The sequence below is a fragment of the Chanos chanos genome, chromosome 14 (assembly GCF_902362185.1).
Source record: "Chanos chanos chromosome 14, fChaCha1.1, whole genome shotgun sequence".
NCBI lineage: Eukaryota > Metazoa > Chordata > Actinopteri > Gonorynchiformes > Chanidae > Chanos > Chanos chanos.
In genome coordinates, this window is record NC_044508.1 from 7,582,054 (window position 1) to 7,601,692 (window position 19,639).

The 19,639-nt window shown below is 47.9% G+C and overlaps 1 protein-coding gene across 2 annotated transcripts; it reads left to right on the forward strand.

Annotated features, from left to right (window-relative positions):
• The first annotated feature begins 1,016 nt into the window (after positions 1-1,016).
• kat6a (K(lysine) acetyltransferase 6A) lies at positions 1,017-19,621 on the forward strand. 2 transcript variants are annotated; one of them, XM_030791317.1, is made up of 17 exons: positions 1,017-1,890; positions 7,838-7,946; positions 8,284-8,399; positions 8,655-8,736; positions 9,080-9,194; positions 9,473-9,840; positions 10,337-10,452; positions 10,978-11,093; positions 11,326-11,467; positions 11,839-12,000; positions 12,521-12,614; positions 13,096-13,327; positions 13,613-13,817; positions 14,054-14,706; positions 14,863-14,875; positions 15,073-15,325; positions 15,838-19,621. In XM_030791317.1, exons 1-17 carry the CDS (start codon positions 1,246-1,248, stop codon positions 19,107-19,109), a joined length of 6,693 nt encoding a protein of 2,230 aa, XP_030647177.1. In that variant the 5' UTR covers positions 1,017-1,245; the 3' UTR covers positions 19,110-19,621. The 2 variants fall into 2 exon arrangements, with proteins under 2 accessions (XP_030647177.1, XP_030647176.1); XM_030791316.1 differs by lacking the exon at positions 14,863-14,875 and having other exon boundaries at positions 14,054-14,713.
• Positions 19,622-19,639: the final 18 nt, after the last annotated feature.

A 19,639-nucleotide genomic window follows, 5' to 3' on the forward strand; every position in this document is an offset into this window, starting at 1 on the left:
GTTTCAAATTCGTGTGTTCTTTCACTTGTGCATTAGCAAAGCTTGCACACCTTGTCTAGTTGAATTTGTTTTGGTATTGTATGTGGTAGTCGTCCCATAAATTACAATACAATATAAAATCTATGTATCCGAGATTCCTCAAACATAACTCTGTCAGTAAGACAACAGCAGAACTTTTGCTGACGTTTGTGCAAGTGATGTTTTTTTTTTTTTTATGACATTTCATTTATGGTTTAAGTCAGAACAAAACCCCGGCAATTACTGTGTCAGTGACTGTAGAGGTGAGTTTCTGTACCAGCCTGTTTTGAGGCTGCAAACAGAACTACTTACGAGCCATGTAAACAATAGCCCTGCATTCTTTACTTTTTCTTTTATCCTAGTGTGTTATGCCAAGTCAAAGTACTGCGATTGCCAAACATCACTAATTTTATCGCGTATTAAATAGTGTAAATATATGTATATGTTGGAAGTTGTTGTTTTGCCCGTCCCTGTTTTAATTCTGTGGTGTTTTTGTGTTTCTGCAGGGTGCTTGTGTTGCTGAGGGACAGACGGCATGAAGGTGTTCAACTCTCACTGCTCCCTTGGGTGAGAGATCTGGTCTGAATCCAGCGTGAAAGAGAACAAGACAGTGAGAGAAGAGGGAAAAAAAAAAAACGTCTTGAGCAAGACTTTTGGAACACATTTGATGACGTTCTCATTGAGAACCGAGGGAAAAACCTGCATGGATGTCTTTTAAACACTAAAACAGGATCTGTTCGTAAGATGCTCTGATTTTCGCTCATAACATTAAAGTGACTGGCACAGCGAGGAGCTAACTCCGGGAGACTGCCCGGCAGTCGTGTGTTTAGTCACCAGCAGGTTGCTGCACCCGATCCATATCCCAAAGACACTTGGAGGTCTGAAAGGAAAGTTCCAGAAGCTTCTGGTGGCCTTGCCTTGACCCTTTGCCCTGGTCAGCCTGCTCCAAAGGGAGAGGGTAGCTGGGGCCAACAGGGTTTGGTTTTGGGGGGGGGTGGGTTGGTGGGAAGGGGTGGATTTTGTGCTATGGTGAGGTGTCCACCGTCCACCTACTCTCACTTTTGCCCAGATACTGAAGGACCGTTCGCCCGGCGTGGGGACGAGGGATAGCCTCCGAAAAGGAGGACAGAGGAGGTGGGGGCGCCTAGGCTTGAGGGGCCGGGCGCTTCCTGTACGCTTACTCGTGTGGTCTGAGGTTGCCCTCAGCAACCGACACCTTCCGTCACCATGGTGAAGCTGGCCAACCCGTTGTACACCAGCTGGATCCTTGAGGCCATCAAGAAGGTGAAGAAGCAAAAACAGCGGCCGTCCGAGGAGCGGATCTGCAATGCGGTGTCCATGTCCCATGGCTTGGACCGCAAGACGGTTCTGGAGCAGCTGGAACTCAGTGTCAAGGATGGCTCCATCCTGAAAGTTTCCAACAAGGGGCTCAACTCGTACAAGGACCCCGATAACCCCGGCCGCTTGGCCTTCCCTAAACCCAGAGGTGGTGGATCGTCCAGCGGTGGAGGATCTGGAGGCTCTAGCTCGAGTTCCTCTAAGAAACCGGGTCTGGACTGGAACAAGCTTATCAAGCGAGCTTTGGAGGGACTCCACGAGCCCGGCGGTTCTTCTCTGAAGAGCGTGGAGCGGTTTTTAAAATGCCAGGCTGACGTAGCTGGGTACCTTTCGGGCAGCGGTGCCTTGGCTCCTGGGCTCTTCCACCAGCAGCTGAGGTTGGCGATGAAACGGGCAGTGGCCCACGGACGAGTCGCCAAACACGGGCCGCTTTTCCAGCTGATCAGCCGAAGCTCCCACAGCAACGATGGAACTGGCCATGTTTCGCTGGAGTCGTTACCCCCGGTCAGACTCCTGCCACATGAGAAGGACAGGGTAAGAACACAACGTTTGCCATCCGTTCATTCAGCGATTGTTCTTACTGACAACTACTTACCATGCTTATGAGATGGAGATAAGCCGGCGGAGGACAGTGCCACAGGTAGAAAGTGTCCTCCCTCGAAAGACATCACGGCTGTTGAACTATCAGTGGAAACCTGTAGATCACTTTGCCAAGGTGTCTAACTCTCTCCCTGAATGCTGGTAGTTTGAATCCAGCTCTGCACAAATCCCTTACGTAGACAATTTCATTAGCGCATCAGTCACTAAAAAAGCAATACTTGGAAGGCGTAGTGCAAATTCTAAATAGATAGATGTCATTATACAGTATATGGTAGAATAATTAAAACAGTGTACAAGCAATGGCAAAACAAACACTACTTTATATGTACAGTTCAGTGAAGTGGGGTCTTAGTGCATTAAAGTGATAGATTTTAGCTGGATGATATTAGGAGAGAGAGAGTTAAATGAGCAGATACATAACAAGGAGGCTCACCCCTGGTCATAGTCACGCGTTTAGAGTGGGCATCCATATCCCTGTCAGGAGCGGGAACGTCAATGGGAGGAAGAGGAGGAGGATGAGGGTCAGGCAAAAGTGAGGCCATGTGGTTTGTGCTTCCTACTATGCCAGCTGCAGGGCTGCTACTCCCTGACAGAGAGGGGGTGGGTGAATGGGAAAGACTGTGTGTTTGCGTGTTTGTTTGCTTGCGTGCATGCATGCGTGCGTGTGCGTGTGTGTGTGCGTGTGTGTGTTGTGGGTGGGTGGGATCCACAGGAAGAGTCCAGACTCTCACATGTCTTAGCTCAGCCCCGGTCCTGAACGTGAGACAGCAGGCAGAACTGCTCATATACAAAGAGAGAAAGAGTGAGAGAGTGAGAGCAAAACAGCAGCAGCAGACAGGCAGGCGACAGCAGCTTTCAGGAACACACCCACTGTTGTAACCCGATAAACTCCAGCGTAGACTTAACACACACTCCCTAGAGCCTGTATGCATTCACACACACATACACACACATACACACACACACGCACACACACAGTCAAACACAGTCCCATCATTCTCACCCGTACACTCTTGCTTGTTCTGTTTTCCACTGTGAGACTGTGATGTTGCATTGACATTGTGTGTATACAAGCAGGAGGAAAGGAACTCTAAATGTGTGTGTGTGTGTGTTTGTTTTAATTAGTGTGTTTAAAGCCTCTCCGCACATTGTAAAGATGTGCTGTTTTCGTTAATTCACGTGCTCTGGAAGCACAAAACAACACGTTTACGCTCAGTGAATGCTTTTGGTCATGTGACTACAACTGAGTAGAAGTTTGGATGTCTGCCACTGCAGAAGTAACGTCGCGTCCCTGTACGAGGCTCGTAGTTTTGGTTGGCTGCGTGTCATTTCGGTAGCAGGTTGTACTTGAATCCGGAATTTGGAATCTGGATAAATTGCCACAAACGGAAACCGTTCACAGCGATCTGTGTTGATTTGAATAGACAAGAGTTGGTGACTCATACAAGATAAATTTGACCTCGAGCAGTTGCGTGTTATTTGAGAAACTTTGAACCCGATGTTGTCTTGGTCATATAAATTTGAAGGAAAACGTTTTGGTCCGTCTGGTTTGCAAACCTGAATCTGTAGTCAGTGCCTCGCTCGTACCTGTGTGTTATCCCCTCTGCTTGTTGGTCCTGTTGGTTGCGCTTTAGGATATAGATGGTTATGATTCAGGAAAAGGGCAATAGAGGGGGGGAGCAAAACAAATGACCGAGCACTGAGTATGACCCCTACTCGAGGAGATTTGTGTATTTAACACCCGATTTAGTGTGTCACGCTGCCCTATTCAAACAGTCTGTCTGTCTCTCCCTCTCTCTCTCCCTCTCTCCTGCTCTCACTCGCATTGGGGTCATTGGCAGGCCATGGGAAGGGGGGGGGTGGAGGGTTTGGAGTCAAATCGGGGTCATGGATATATAGATAGCAAATCTCATTTCTCTTCACTGTGAATCTGTGGCCATTAGAAGGGCAGGCTACTGACGTGCAGGGGTTTTGTGTTCAGTGCGAACAGCTAGCGCAATGGTGGGTAGTCCATCTCGTAGCCTCTCACAGCTGTAGGCAGGGGTGACCTAAAGTTCCTGCCATCCAGTCGACCTGGTCAACACGAGGACATGTGGGGGGGGAAAAAAAAAAAAAAAGACCCCAGAACCCCCCGCGTACCCCTGACTTTCTTCTCTGTTTATTCGAAGACGTAGCGACATGTGGTCGTTTCTGCCCGGGTGTATTCCGCACAGTCTGTCTGTTCGGCGTATCCTTTTACAGATGAATGTCGCTGCGTGCTAGTCCCATAAAGTAAGTGATAACAGACTGGTAATTTCACACGAATGCATAGCATGCTGCATTAAATTTGTATTTACACAAAAACGACGCTTAACTCAGTACACTCAGTACTAAGTATTAGTAACATCAAGCATGAAGAGGGAGCAAAGTGAGTGTAATCCTTTTAATTTGAGCTGAATTCCACTGAGGCTTATTATCTCAGGAGCAGTGTGTTGCTGTTAAACACATTTGTTCATATAATTGCTGACATGCTCGTCCACTAGCGATTTAACAGGTGCAGCTTGGTTGTTTTGGCTCAAGGTGAAAAGACACTGAGAGTAAAGGAAAGAGAGGGGAAGCAGACGTGAATACCAAACAGTGGTGAACATTGATTATGTGCCTTTCTTGTCCTCTCCTCTTCTTACCGCCTCACCTCTGACTCCGTCGCACGGATGGATCTAGAAGAATAGAGCAGGAGGAGAGGACGGAGAGGTCATAGACGAAGCTGCGAAACGCCACATTGTAGCCGCTGGAATGTTCCGTATCAGCGGAAGCTTTCGCTGCCTTATGGAACGCTGTAGCATTTCCTTTTCTTCAGACCGTTTTTTTTTCTCCCAGGTCTTAATGGTTGGCGGTATAAGAGAGAGTGAGAGAGAGAGAGAGAGAGTGTTTTGGAGATGTTTGAATTGCTGGTGATTACTTTTTGTTGTTCTCTGAGCTACAAACAGAGGTTCTAAAGCACTCTCTCTCATCAGGATCCTGTCAATATCTAGGTCGGAGATCAATCAGATATAGAGAAGCATCATTGAGGTAAACATTAGTTTGGAAGCCAGAGTGTTGTTTTAAAAGGAATTCTCCCTAATCTTATCTGGTGTCAACAGGAACGTAGCAAACCGATAGGTAGACATTTGAGTATTTTATATAATACAGAGAATTCCTAAAGGAGTCCTTCGGCCTTTGTCCTCTTTCTCACAGACTGGCGGGTCAGTTTGAGCTACGCCGACGAAGACATGATGAGTGTTTTATTTATCTGATTTTTTTTTCCCCTAAGAAGGTATGAAATGGCACACACTCTCTGTTGACCTACTAGCCTGCATGATAGTGAGGTTAATTATGTAACCCGCGGAGCTGTTGAGGAGTGCAGAATACCTCACATGATAAAAAGGCCTCAGTGTAGATTAGGAACATTTTTCAAATGCAATTGGAGCGTCTGTTCCATGAATAGAAAAGATGACTTTGTGTCAAAATGGTGTATTAAAATTCTCAGGTTGTGCTTTTCATGACCCTAATAAATACAGTAACGTGAACCGTGGGGACCCGATTGTAGATCATTGCTCTTGTTCTCAGAAGCTTCTGGAGTCTGGACAGATTTCGTCCCTTGTCGCTCACTATTTACCTCATTTTTTTCCTCGGCCACCTGCAGACCACTCCTTTGGCTCAGTAGCGCTGCTGTCTAATGGAAACTGTTAGGACAGGAGAGTCCGCCCAGTCAAAATAATCTAGGTTATCTTCACACGACCTCATCTGATTGGACAGCAGTACATAGGGAAAGGCGTGTTGCAAATTCCGTCCTTTCAGACGTTAAACAGTCCAGATATTTGTCTTCTGTGATGTTGTCTAGCCTGTTTTTTTTTTTGTTGCTGTTTTTTTTTTTCTCTCAGAATTAATAAACCGGAATCTGGGTTTAGCCTCCCGACTGTACTCACTAATGAACACGTGACCTTTACAATAGGTTTGAAAGCTCCTCCCTGAACGTGGTCATTGTACAAGTCTGACAAGTTCATCTCTGAATTACAGGTGAACTCCCAGTAATTTTATGCTTTCAGTGGTCACCTCAATCACCTGACGCACACTCACGCATGTGGCAACAGTAACCATCCGAGTGTCTCATAACAGTAGAGCGAAGTAACTTAAAGCAACGCACATTACATCCTGATGAAGATGTAACGTGTTATTAAAAGCACGGGATAAGACACTGGTTAAACAGGCTCGGACAGGGTTAACGCTAGTGTTAACTAAATAGAACGGCTGAGGCGTTTGAGAAAGGTAGCTCTGTTGAAAGGTCATACCTTGTTTTCCTTTCTTTCTTCCTCTCTCTCGCTCTCTCTCTCTCTTTCTCCCTCTCCCTCCTTTTTATCCCCCGGGGGCGAGATGTGTCCCTGTGTCGAGCAGAGAGCCCGAGTCAGAGGGAAATGAACCCAATAAATCACCGTTTCACTCCCCTGTCTCTTCCCTGCCTGGACCTGCTCCTCCATCCCAGCTATGTGCAGCCAGCCACGACTGCTCCCCTCTCTCTTTCTCTCTCTCTCTCTCCTTCTACTCATCATGCCCTTGCTCTGAAACCCCTGACAACTCCCCCATTTATTGCTTATGATCCTATCGATTACCCTAACTATTACCCCCCCCCAAACCAGCTCACAACGATATGCAGCCAGCCAGGTGTGTACCTGTCCATACCCTAGATCACCACAACGTGTCTTTAACGCTGTCATTACCATCGATGTCACTGCTCATGGCTCCTGTTACTACCCTGACTATCTGTCTCCCTGGCTCTCTGCTTGTGTGCAGTGCTCTTTCTCATAACTGCCTGACTGTCTTTACACCTACACATGCCCCTGGTTCTTCTGGTCATGACCTTGCTTACTGCTGTTGCTCCTGACCCGTCCACTTGGTCCAGGTCTGGTACTGTTCCCACTGCTCCGTCTGCTTCTACCTGGTCACAGTCCTGCTGTAAGAACTGATTGCTCTTCCCCTCTTTACCATTGACCTTTTTATTTTTTTTAAAACCCCAAACCACTGCAGTACTGCTCATAGCACCGCTCATGTCTCTGGTTTGGTTTCCAGTCCTGTTTCTGACCGTCCCTGTGTTCCTTTAGTCCCAGCCAACCTTCTACTGTGGACACTTCTGTTTTTCACCTTCTTAATGTCGATACTGAATGCCGCCCCCCGCGCCTGCTCGATTCCAGCTGCTATCTCTGCCACAGCTCTGTGGCATTTAGCCGCCCTTCACGTTGACTGGGACTGCAAGCAAAAGGCTGTAGGACAGTTAACGTTTTGCCACATTCCTGGGTCTCTTCATCATGCTCTGTGTGTGTGTGTGTGTGTGTGTGTGTGTGTGAGAGTGAGAGAGAGCGAGAGAGTAAGGTGCGGCGCGGGTGGTGCTGTCTCTTGTATACGCTAAAAGATTAATGTCCCCACAGAAGAGAACGTCGGATGTTGGACGCCACAGAATCGGCATCAAAAACAAGCCATACCTGTCTCCTTTCCCCTCGTTTTTTTCCCCCTGGTCTCTGTTCCTGAAACACTGTCATGGCTTACTGTATTGCTGGATTAGGTACAGCTGAAAGTAGTTATTACAAGTTTATTACACAATCTGCAAAGTTGTGAAACTAGCTGGAGCTTCACTGGCACATCTTAATGAGTTTTAATGCACTGTGTTGTCTACTTCTCTCTCTCTTTCTCCATCTAACAGTAGGCTTAACACGATACACTAGCTACATTATGAAGACCCTCACATCCTTCTTCCTCGCACAATGCTTCTGTTGATGGTGCATAACAGAGTCTTTCTCTCGCTCTCTCTCTCTCTCTCTCTCTCTCTCTCTCTCTCTCTCTCTCTCTCTCCCTCTCTCTCTGTTTCTCACAGCCCGTGGCGGAGCCCATTCCCATTTGTAGCTTCTGTCTGGGGACCAAGGAGCAGAATCGCGACAAGAAGCCAGAGGAGCTCATCTCCTGCGCTGACTGTGGCAACAGCGGTGAGTTCCAAACCAGGGGAGAGGAAAATCTAAGAGAGGGCAACGATGTCCAAAAAAATAGCCAGAGGAACCCTGGGATCTCGTAGAATGTTTGGTTGCGTCGAGGAAAAAAAAAACCCAACCAAAAGTTTTGGTTCGTTTGGTTTGGTTCGCAGCACGCTGGAATGATGGAACTTCTGTTCTGTACAGGACTGTGACCACTGTGAACTTTTGCCATTTGGGATGCTTGGATTTTTGTTTTTACGTTCAGAGAATTCGGAATGATCTAACAGTTGGGCTTTTGTTTTTCTTTCTCTCTCTCTCTTTCTCCTTCTCTTTCTCTCTCTCTACCTCTCAGGACACCCGTCCTGTTTGAAATTTTCTCCAGAACTCACAGCCCGAGTGAAAGCTCTTTGGTGGCAATGCATCGAGTGTAAAACCTGCAGCAACTGCCAAGACCAGGGCAAAAACGCGGTATTTGTTTGTTTGTTCTAAGCATGCATCCATGTATTATTTCAGATAGATTTCCAAGTATCTACACGCAGCATGTTAACATTATTCCTAACACAGCTGTAGCAGACAAAACAATTTCTTTTCCTGGTGCAGGTACACTGGTTCAGCACTGATCTTTTCCTGCCCTGTTAACAAGTCTGGACAGTGTCTGCCTGTTCTAAAGACGACCAACTGTTGACTTAGTCTCTGTCTGTGTGTTTTTGTTTGTTTGCACAGGAAAATATGTTGTTCTGCGACTCCTGTGACCGGGGTTTTCACATGGAGTGCTGTGACCCTCCTCTTATGCGGATGCCCAAAGGTCTGTGTCTCCCCTCAGTCCCTAACACTTGTGTGTATACACTCATGTATGGATCCTTCCTTTTCTGAGTGTTTTTCAGTCAAGTGCAAGTTGGCGCTTAAGTTTTTTTTTGTTTTTTTAATATGACTTTATTACTCTGTTATACATGGCTGTAAATGAGAAGTAAAACTTTCTGAGTTCAGTACGATTATTATTTTTTGTGCATCGCAGAGTCTTTGTCAGCTCTTTACGTTTGGCTCAAAAAAAACCCAGACATTTAGACTTTTTTTTTTTTTTTTTTTTTTAGCCTGTGTTGTGGTGAGTTGTCTGTGTTGTGTGGTGACATATTTTTGTTTTGTCTCAGGCATGTGGATCTGTCAGATCTGTCGACCAGGGAAAAAGGGAAGAAGACTCCTGCACGAGAAAGCGGCACAAATCAAACGGCGTTACAACGCGCCGTTGGGACGACCTAAGAACAGGTAGCGTGCCTGCGCCAACACGCCTTGGAAAGGGAGCTCTTCTCCGCGACTTCATAGCTTTTTTTTTCCCTATCGTGTTCTTCCTTTTGTCAATCTCTTGTACATCTTAAATACTGTTGGTACATTGCTGGTCGGTAATGACTGAACTTATACTTTACATTTGAAGAGTTTTTTGTCCAAATTATATCAGATATAAGGGCATGCTGGAGAGGCTGTTAAGTTGATTTTAGTTAGGAGTTCTCTGTTTACCACGACATCATACCTTGCTGTGTTCCCAGGTCGAAGCGTCCCTTCAAGAACCTGCGTGGGCCCGGTCGCGGCCCCGGTCGTGGCCGCAGGCGGGGTCGACCGGCGGCCGTCGACCGTCACTCACAAGGCTCCTACTCCCCGCACTCGTCCTCCAGCTCGTCCTGCGAGGGTTACCCCGGAGACAACCGCCTGCTCTTCTCCCTCCGCGAGGAAGACTCCGGTCAGGGCAGCATGCGCTTCAACAAGAAAACAAAGGGCCTGATCGATGCACTCACCAAATTCTTCACGCCGTCCCCAGACGGACGCAAAGCCCGCGCAGAGGTTGTCGATTATTCGCAGCAATACCGCATTCGCAAGAAGAACAGCCGCAAGGGTGACCAAGACGACAGGACAGGAGGTGAGAGAAAGCTGCATTGGTGTGTGTGTGTGTGTGTACTGTGTGTAGTTTGAGTGGTGTGGGTGTGTACTGTGTGTAGTTTGAGGGGTGTGCGTGTGTACTGTGTGTAGTTTGAGTAGTGTGGGTGTGGGTGTGTACATGTGTGTGCTTGTGTAGTGTGTGTGTGTGTATGTGTGTGCGTGCATGCGTACACGTGTGTGTGTGTGCGCGGATGCACAGAAGCAGTGTCCTGCCTGTTGTTTGTATGATTGAGTCAATCAGGTCAAGAATCGGAAAAGAGCACTTTGGGAATGGGATTTTTTTTCCCCTAAGGATCATTGAATTTTATCTAATTTATAGAATTCACTCATTTTTCAATGTGATTTATTTAAACGGTCCTGACTTTTTTTTTTTCCTCATTTATTATTATGTTTCATGTCTTAAACACTTGCATTTAAAGCACTTGAAAAAGTATGTGTTACATAGAGCTGTGTGTGTGTCTTTGTGTGTCTCCCAGACAATCAGGAGGGCATTGAAGACTGGAGAGAAGAGGAGGACAGGCTGCCTGGCCATGAGAACCTGACTGAGAAGGACGTGGAACTGTTCAGGCACATCCAGGAACTGGCACTACAGGTACTGTGTGAATGTGTGTATGGCTCTGACTGAGAAATACAACAGCACACACCGGCTTGGTGCTGAGAGACAGAGATCAATAAAAGAGTGTGTGAGAACACTGTGTGTGAGACGTGGGCAATTGGGAGAGAGAACTTAAAATGCTGGCGCAAGTCAAGCTGATGAGTCTGCAACCTGAGGCTGTGAGCGGAGTTTTAGTGTTGGGGTTTGGGTTGTGAGTCTGTCGTCGATAAGTGGCCCAGTGACAGATGTCCCACTGTCCACTCATGACTGACCACCAGGTCTGATCGTAATCCTGGGGGGGAGACCTGTATGTCGGATTGTTGGTCGCAAGGGACAAAGGCTTGTTAATCCTCGGGTTTGTAATCTGTCTGCTTTATGCTCCCTTAATCCCTTATGGAAAACCTGCCTGTTGCCTGATAAGCTTGCTCTCTCTCTCTCTCTCTCTCTCTCTCTCTCTCTCTCTCTCTCTCTCTCTCTCTCTCTCTCTCTCTCTCTCTCTGTCTCTCTCTTTCTCGTTTTTAGAAAGTGGGGGTGACGGGACCCCCAGACCCTCAAATGCGTTGTCCGTCTGTCATTGAGTTTGGGAAATACGAAATTCAAACGTGGTATTCTTCCCCATACCCACAGGAATACAGCAGGTAAATGAAAACTTAACAGAAACCACGTCACACAATCCAGTTCAGGGGTTATTAACTAAAGAACTTCAATGGTCCAGGTCATTTGGAGTTGAGCAGATAATTTACAGAAGTGACACATGACACCCTCTGGCTCTCTGGACAGATTTGGCATTTGTTTGCCACCTTTGTCACTTAACACCCCTTTCTTTTTTTTTTCTCCTCTTCGCTGTGTCCTGTGCTTCATCACGTCCAGGCTTCCGAAGCTGTACCTGTGTGAGTTCTGTCTACGCTACATGAAAAGCCGTAGTATCCTGTTTCAGCATATGCGGAAGTGTAATTGGTTCCACCCACCAGCCAATGAAATTTATAGGAAAGATGACGTGTCTGTGTTTGAGGTGAGATGGCATAGAATCCTTAGGCACACACACACACACACACACACACGCTTACACACATACTGTATTGAAACAAGAAATGATCAACCTGCTCTATAATTCATACATGAAAATAATTTGTATGTTTTATTAGTGATTTGTAACCTTGGGGAATAATAATTTTACTTTTCTCACTTAGTTGATAATTTATCGCTTCTAGGGAAGGAAGAAGTTGTTTCATTGTTGGTTTTTATGGGTTATTCAGTAGCTAAATAATGCAAATTCTTTCAGACTTCAATTGAACGTAAGCAGATATTTAAACCTAGAGAAGCAAACAAATCAAATTGTAAATAAATCCTTCTAGAATGCTAAGCTGTTTATCTGTTCGTTAGGTGGATGGAAACGTCAGCACGATATACTGTCAGAACCTGTGCTTGTTAGCGAAGCTCTTCCTGGATCATAAGACGCTATACTATGATGTGGAGCCCTTCCTGTTCTATGTGCTCACCCAGAATGACGGCAAAGGCTGCCACCTCGTTGGTTATTTCTCCAAGGTAATCAAGTCTTCTCCTTAACACGCCGAATATAACTGATGGTTGAACACTCTGGCTGTAACTCCTAACGCTCTCCAAATGGTTACGGCTTTGTCCATAACACTGAGAGATAACGGATATTTTGGCATTCTGAATGAGATGTCCATGAAGATTCTCAGTCATCCAGGTCATGGTTATCCATGAAAGGGTTGAGTCGAGGGCCCTTGACTTAACCCCCTCTTGGACAGGCATTCCGAATAAGGAATCCTAAAAAACAAACAAGCAAAAAAATAGGCAATGATGTGTCTTATTGTTAATTCAGTGTCATTTGTGGCCAAAAAGAAAATTAGACAACTAGAAAGTTCATTTGTTAGTTCTGGTGTCTGATTTTGATTAAGTCTCACTGCACATAAACACATGTTTTGTCAACTGTTTAGCAGCCATCTCCAGCAAAACAAAGTTTTTTTGTTGTTGTTGTTTGTTTTTTTTTATTTCTCTTGTTGATTTCATGTTATCCCCTGTCCCTCTCTTGGTTTGTTAGGAGAAACACTGTCAACAAAAGTACAATGTGTCCTGCATCATGATCCTCCCACAGTACCAGCGTAAGGGCTACGGGCGCTTCCTTATCGACTTCAGTGAGTCCTCCGCTTGTTCTCCTACATGCAAAAGCCTTAGTCACCTCTGTTGCAATGAGTGAATGAATATAGACTTTTAGGTGTGGTGGCTGAGGTGGTGCTCCACTGAATTTGCACATTTCTGTGGTTTTCTACACATTCTCTCTGTTTTTGATGATAAGTGTAGGCTTATTGGGTAATCAGTACTCAAGTAGTAACAAAAATGTTAAAGTTGAATTGACTAGTTGAATGTTGTTTCTTTGTTCTAGTTTTAGAGTATCTGTATGTCTTAACATCACCATTATCAGCAAAAAAATAAATACAACAGGTGTTGTTGGAGAATAATTTATTCACAAATATAAGACCACAGGTTTCTCAGAATCAGCACCATCTTCACTCATTAGCACCCTAATACACCAGTCTCTTATATATGGCTGTTCATACCTCTCTCAAATGTGATGATGGATGCTCAAAAATACTGAACTGCGGCCTCCATCTGTAGGTTACCTGCTGTCGAAGCGTGAAGGCCAGCCAGGAAGCCCAGAAAAGCCGTTGTCAGACTTAGGCCGGCTATCCTACATGGCGTACTGGCGGAGCGTAGTCTTGGAGTGTCTTCATGAGGTCCGGGACCGCCAGCTCACCATCCGCAGACTCAGCAAAATTACGGGCATTTGCCCCCAGGACATTACTGCGACCCTTCAGCACTTAAACATGCTGGAACAACGTGGGGATAGGTGAGGAAAACAATGTTTGTTCAGGAGACTCCTGCTGTCTCATGAAGACTAGTAATGCTAATGGATCAAAAGTCTGGTGTCAGTTCAGCAGTGCATAGTTACTTTCCTATAAAGTTAGATAATGTGAAGAAGTTAAATCACCCTGAAACATCCCTTGTAAGACTTAGTAAGAGAATCAAAGCATGATGTCAGTCTATGTATGATACACTTCAGATTCTTCAGCGACCCTGATTCTGATTGCACCCCTGCTGGTGTCTGTTTCTCTCTTTCTAACATCCTTTGCAGGTTGGTTTTGGTACGGCGAGAGAAGCTTGTAGCAACTCACATGGCAAAACTCCGGGCCAGGCCTCGACAACTGGAGGTCGACCCAGACTGCCTGCGCTGGACGCCTGTCATCGTCACCAACACTGTGGTGTCTGATGGAGAGGGGGATGAAGAAGAAGAGGAGGAGGAGGAAGACGAGGAGGAGAGAGAGGAAAACCATAAAGATGTGAGTGTGCTGTTTTAGTGTACTTCTATCCATGAATTAACAACTGTGAATAATGGTGAGAGCACTTGATGTTTGAGCTTCCTGCCTGGGCAGGATATTAATATTAATAAATTGAATATTAATGAATTTAAGTGTCCTGTAGATTTTCTGTATTTGTGTTACGTTTGCACTATGCTTGTTGAATTGAGTTGCCTCAAATTGCAATTGAAATGTAGTTGTTGTCTCTTCCGAAAAAGGTCAAACCCAGCCACAGGAGTTCTCCGCTGCCATGGCATGTACGAGAGAGGGATGATCATGAAGAGAGAAAATGCTTCCCATCTTTCCCAAACAGCCAGGACTCCCCAGCTTCCTCCCCTTTGCGGACCGGCTTGCCCAGTCCAAACCGCCCGATCCCTCCTGCTAATGGAGAGCGCCGGGGCCGTGGACGGCCGCCCAAAAACTGGGTGGCCGTCCACTGGGTCAAAGTCAAAGATGGTCCTCGTCAAGAGCCAGGTCGGCCTAGAAAAATGCGCCATGATGAGGATGAAGAGGATGAAGACAACCCGGAAAACCAGAAAACTACTGACATCTCTTCCCCTCCTGGGCTCTTTGCCCGTGATAACGAGCCCAATTCTGCTGCCGCCCGACCCCTGGATATGTCTCGGCTCCCTTCAGTTCCACCCCCACGCAGCAGAGGGCGTCCTCCTCGGAAAAAGCGAGGCCCTAAACGTAGACCGAGTGAAGGGTCTGGGGAAGCCCTGCCTTCATTGGCCCCTGCACCGAGACTGAGTGAGCCGCCACCTATGAGACGACCTTGTTTCAGTGAGAGTAGTGAGGATGAGGAGGAGGAGGATGAAGATCTCAGGGCTCGCTCCCCACCTGTCCTCACCAAACCCACTCTGGGACTGAAGTGCAAGGTGAGTTCCAGTGCACAGCTTGGAAAAGGTTTCGTTGTTCGAACCAGGGTAGTCACAGTGGCTTGTGTAATCATATAATTCGTGTAGTGCTGTTAAGTTGTTTTATTGCTGTTAGTTTATAACTTAGATTTAAATCAGTATCACTGCAGATCATTGTCTAAGGTCATAATCATTTTAAACGTTAGTATGTTAAGTTGAGAGAGGTGCTGAAATAAATTTTTAACATTTTGTAATATGTCTTTATGTAGACAACTCATGTTGTGTGAATGCTGTGTTGATAAAGCTTAGTTCATTGTAGACATTCTTCCTGTCATCTCATTGATTTAATCTGCTCCTATTTTGCTTCCACTTTGTACCAGAAGCCATTGCGTAAACGGCGTGTGCGGCAGCGCAGCAACCCCTACAGCAGCGTGGTAACCGAGACCATCTCTGAGACCACAGAGGTTTTAGACGAACCATTTGTGGATTCAGACTCAGAGAGGCCTATGCCCAGGTTGGAGGAGGAGACCCCACTGTCCAGCCCTCTCAGACGCTATCCCCCAGCTCGTAAACACATGGACCCTGTCCCCAAGAGGGGTCGCCATGACAACCTTACTGAGTCAGAGGATGATGGTGAGGATTTTGTGCAGTCATGTTCTCAACACTGGGATCTTGGTTAGTATTTACTGCATTTGAGGTTAGGAAGAACAGCTATGTTGAGCAATGCATAAGATAGTTATGGTACCTTCAGTATAAGCCTTAAAAGACAGGTTTGCCAGTTCCTCACTTTAGAGAATGTAACGTGTTCCACTGATTGTAGTAGCTGAGTTTCAGGATTGCAACATAGGTGTCTTGTTGTTGTGTGCTGGAGTTCTGTGTACAGTAGGAATGACATGGCCATGATTTTAATTAGCTGAATTGTTTTCAGTTGTGAATGCTAATTGTTGGCATCTTGAAACTCAGCTGTCACAAGTATTGGGACATGTCAAATCTCCACTGACATGAGTTATTTAAGGTCATAGGAGGTGGGGGGAGGAGGGAAAGGTGAACCTTTCCTTTTCAGGGTCATATGCAGATTTACACTTATTTAGTGCAAAAAAAAAGAATTTGATTATGGGATAGTAAATATTTCTTTTGTTTTTCAGACCCTACTCCTGTGCTAAAGCCCATGACTGGCCTGAGGACTCCTGAGCCAACAGAAAGCTCTGAAAGAGTGGAGACCCCAGCAGAGACCCCTGAGGTCCCTGTGAAGAAGAAGAAAGGCTGGCCCAAGGGCAAGAGCCGTAAGCCCCTGCACTGGAAGAAACGCCCAGGCAGGAAGCCAGGCAGTGGGGCAAACCAGAGCAGTGGAAGTCTGGCTACCCCATCCTCGGAAGATCCGCCACCCCCAAAGATCAAGATGAAACCTGGCCGAAAGCCCCGCAGCTACTACTTGCAACGGGCTCAGGAAGAGGCAGCTCGGCTAGAGGAGCTGGAACGGAACCGGTTAACTCCACAACAGCTAGACAAGCCGACGCTGGAGGAGCGGGCTTGCAAGAGAACCGCGAGGTCCTTAACTTCAGCCAACTTGGATGATGAAAAGCGCAAAGACTCAGATGAGGAGAATAGTTTCCTCCAGAAGATCCGAGAGCAGCCTAAGCCCAAAAGACGAGGTCGACCACCGAAAAATGCTTCCCTTCCTCCGCCACCAGTCCCCAAACCTCCACCAGTGTCTGAACCCGAAGAAGAAGAAGAGGATGAAGACAGGTCATGGACGGAGGAAAAGACTAATCGTCCTCCGTCTCATGCTATGACCCAGTCTAGTGGTTCCAGAGCTCCTCAGTCACGACCTGATACAGACGTGGCAGACAGAGAGGAGGAAGAAGAGGAGCGTGACGATGATGAGTGCAGCAGTCGGAGAACAGCGGCCATGCCAGGGTCAGGGAGCCGACGAAGCGATGATCACGATGCGGATGACGAAGGAGACGACCGCTTGGAGGAAAAAAGTGACAGTAGTAGCAAGAGGAGAAAGAGCCCAGATTCAGAGGACGATGATGAGGACCAGGAGGATGAGGAGGATCCTTCGTCCCCAGCTCGCTCTCCGCCCGTTAAAGAGGAGCCCCAAACCGGTGAGGGTTTTTTAGACATGCAGGGGAGCGTGGCCACACGGGATTACGTCAGCAAACAGGAGGAGGAGGAAGAAGATGAGGAAGAAGAGGAAGAGGTGCAAGAAGTGAAGTCATCCCACTCAACGGATGCGCAAGATGAGCGACGCCGGCGGGAGCAAGAAGAGTCAGCCGCGGCAGCTGCTGCTGTGGAGACTGTGACGGCCATGACAGCAGTTCCCCCAGAACCAATGGAGCTGCAACCACTGCATGTGGACGACAAATCAGTGCTCCTGATGGAAGCAGAAAACGCCCACCAGCACCCTGACTTCAAGGATGATTTGTCACACCATCCGCACGCGCACCATCACCACAGCAGTGAGCTCGACCTGGAAACAGTTCAGGCGGTCCAGTCACTCACACAAGGTGAGGCCCAAGAAGAAGAACCAGAGCATCATGGGGCCTATCAGGACTGTGAGGAAACCCTGGCAGCGTGTCGGACATTGCAGAGTTACAGCCACACTGATGGAGAAGAGGATGGTCTTGCTTTGGAAGAATGCGGTCAGTCCCAGCACAGCAGCCCCCTTCCCAACCCACCCATGCCCCCCTTGCCCAACCAATCTGTGCGCTCCGTCAACAGCCCTGGAATGACCCCGGGACCTCTGGAGACTGGGCCAGGAGTTCAAGGCCCTACAGGTGCGGGAGGGAGCACTGGAGGGGGTTATACCCAAATCACCCCTGAGCATCCTGGCTCTTTGTCAGCTCCCTCCCTACAAAACATGGAGACCTCACCCATGATGGATGTACCATCAGTGTCTGACCATTCTCAGCAGGTGGTGGACAGTGGTTTCAGTGACCTGGGTAGTATTGAAAGCACTACGGAAAACTATGACAATCCCAGCAGCTATGACTCCACCATGGGTGGTAACGGAGGGGGCAATGGCGGGAACGGAGGAGGTATGTCGGCTGTGGCAGCTGCAGCCGCAGCAGCCTCCTCATCATCATCAGCATCTTCATCCTCCAGCTCAGCCACGTCGTCCTCCTCATCATCACAGGCCAGTAGCTGCTCGTTTGTCTCAACGGCCGGACTGACGTCATCCAGTGTTGCTGTCGGCTCACAGCTGGGTATGGGCAGTTGTAGCCTCATCCAGCCAGCTGGGCCGGGACCCAACAGTGGTCCTGGTGCCAACAACAGCAGTGTCCCACAGCCTCCACCCCCACCCCCTCCACCCTCTTCCAACACGTCTAGCTGTGGCATCAAGTCGCCCCAAAACTGCGTCATAGAAAGGCCCCCCAGCGCCAGCCAACAGCAGCAGCAGCAGAAGAAGGTTCCACAGCAGCAGCAGCAGCAGCAGCAAGCTCCAAACCCACAGCCTCAGCCTCCACCGTCAGTCCCTCCACCACCTCCGCAACAGCAGCAGCCGCTGTCCCAGTGTAGCATGGGAAACGGCTTTGCCTCCACACCAATGATCATGGAAATCCCTGAGAGTGCCAGCAGTGGTGGGGGAGGGCGTAGCCTCTACGAGCGAATGGGGCAGGACTTTGGTGCAGGGGGCTATAGCCAACCCTCTGCTACCTTCAGCCTGGCCAAGCTCCAGCAGCTCACCAACACTATAATGGACCCTCATGCCATGCCTTACTCTCATTCTGCGGCAGTCACTTCTTATGCCACTAGCGTCTCGCTGTCTAACCCTGGCCTGGCACAACTTGCCTCCTCTCCTCACCCACCTATACCCCAGGCCCAGGCCACAATGACTCCACCTCCCAACCTGAGCTCTGGGTCCATGAACTTAGGCTCTCCGCTGCTGCAGTGCAACATGCCCCCTGGGACCAACCTGGGCTTGCCTCCTCCACCCCACACTCAGAGGCTTCAAGGCCAGATGACCTCAGTAAAAGGCCCCATCTCCATCCGCTCCAAGGCCTCACAGCTGCCTGCTGGTTCTCCGCACCAGCAGCAACTATACGGGCGTAGCTCAGGTGCAGTGCCCATGCAGGGTTCCCCTCGAACGCTGGCAGTCCAGCGTGGCATGATGCCCAATCTCATGCCAACACCGGCTCCCTATAACACCATGAACATGAACCCGCTCAATGCCGCAATGTCCGCTGGCTACCGTATGCCACAACCCATGATGAACAGTGGTTACCATGGCAACCCGACTTACATGAACCAGCCGGGACAGTATCCAATGCAGATGCAAATGGGCATGATAGGACAGCAGGCGTATCCGCAACAGCCTATGCAGCCCAATCACCATGGTAACATGATGTACACAGGACCCTCCCACCACAGTTACGCAGGAGTCCCTAAACAGTCACCTTACATGAGCAGATGAGCATTGTAGACAGAGGACGGGGGAAAAAAAAAAAAAAAGCGAGAGAGAGAGGGAGAGTGACGGGAGGGCTAAAAGACATTCCCCGCAGGACTCCTCGCGTCTCTGCTACTGTATTACACGTCTAACCCAAAGCCTGTGCAAGTGGGAGGGCAAGCTAGCGAGGAGGAGAATCGGACTGAGGTTTCAATTTTTTTTTTTTTTGTATGTCAATGTTTTAGTTCTGTTTCCTCATTCACGTTCCAAAGCAGGCTGTGTGGGGATAAGAGCTGATGAAACCGGAGAAGGAGGAAACGTAAGAATGGACCTTTGCTGATCAAGGCTCTGACCAGAACTCCCGTATACTTGTTCCTTGCTGCCGTTGCTGGACTGACAAGGGGTTCAACCCCTAAAATGTTCGCCATTCACAAGACAAAGGTGGAGACATCTGTGAAGCTGTGTTGGAACAGGCCCAAACATGTCAAACTGAAAAGAACATTATAATGGTTAGCAAACTTAATAGACCATGCACACAATCTTTTAATTGATATAGG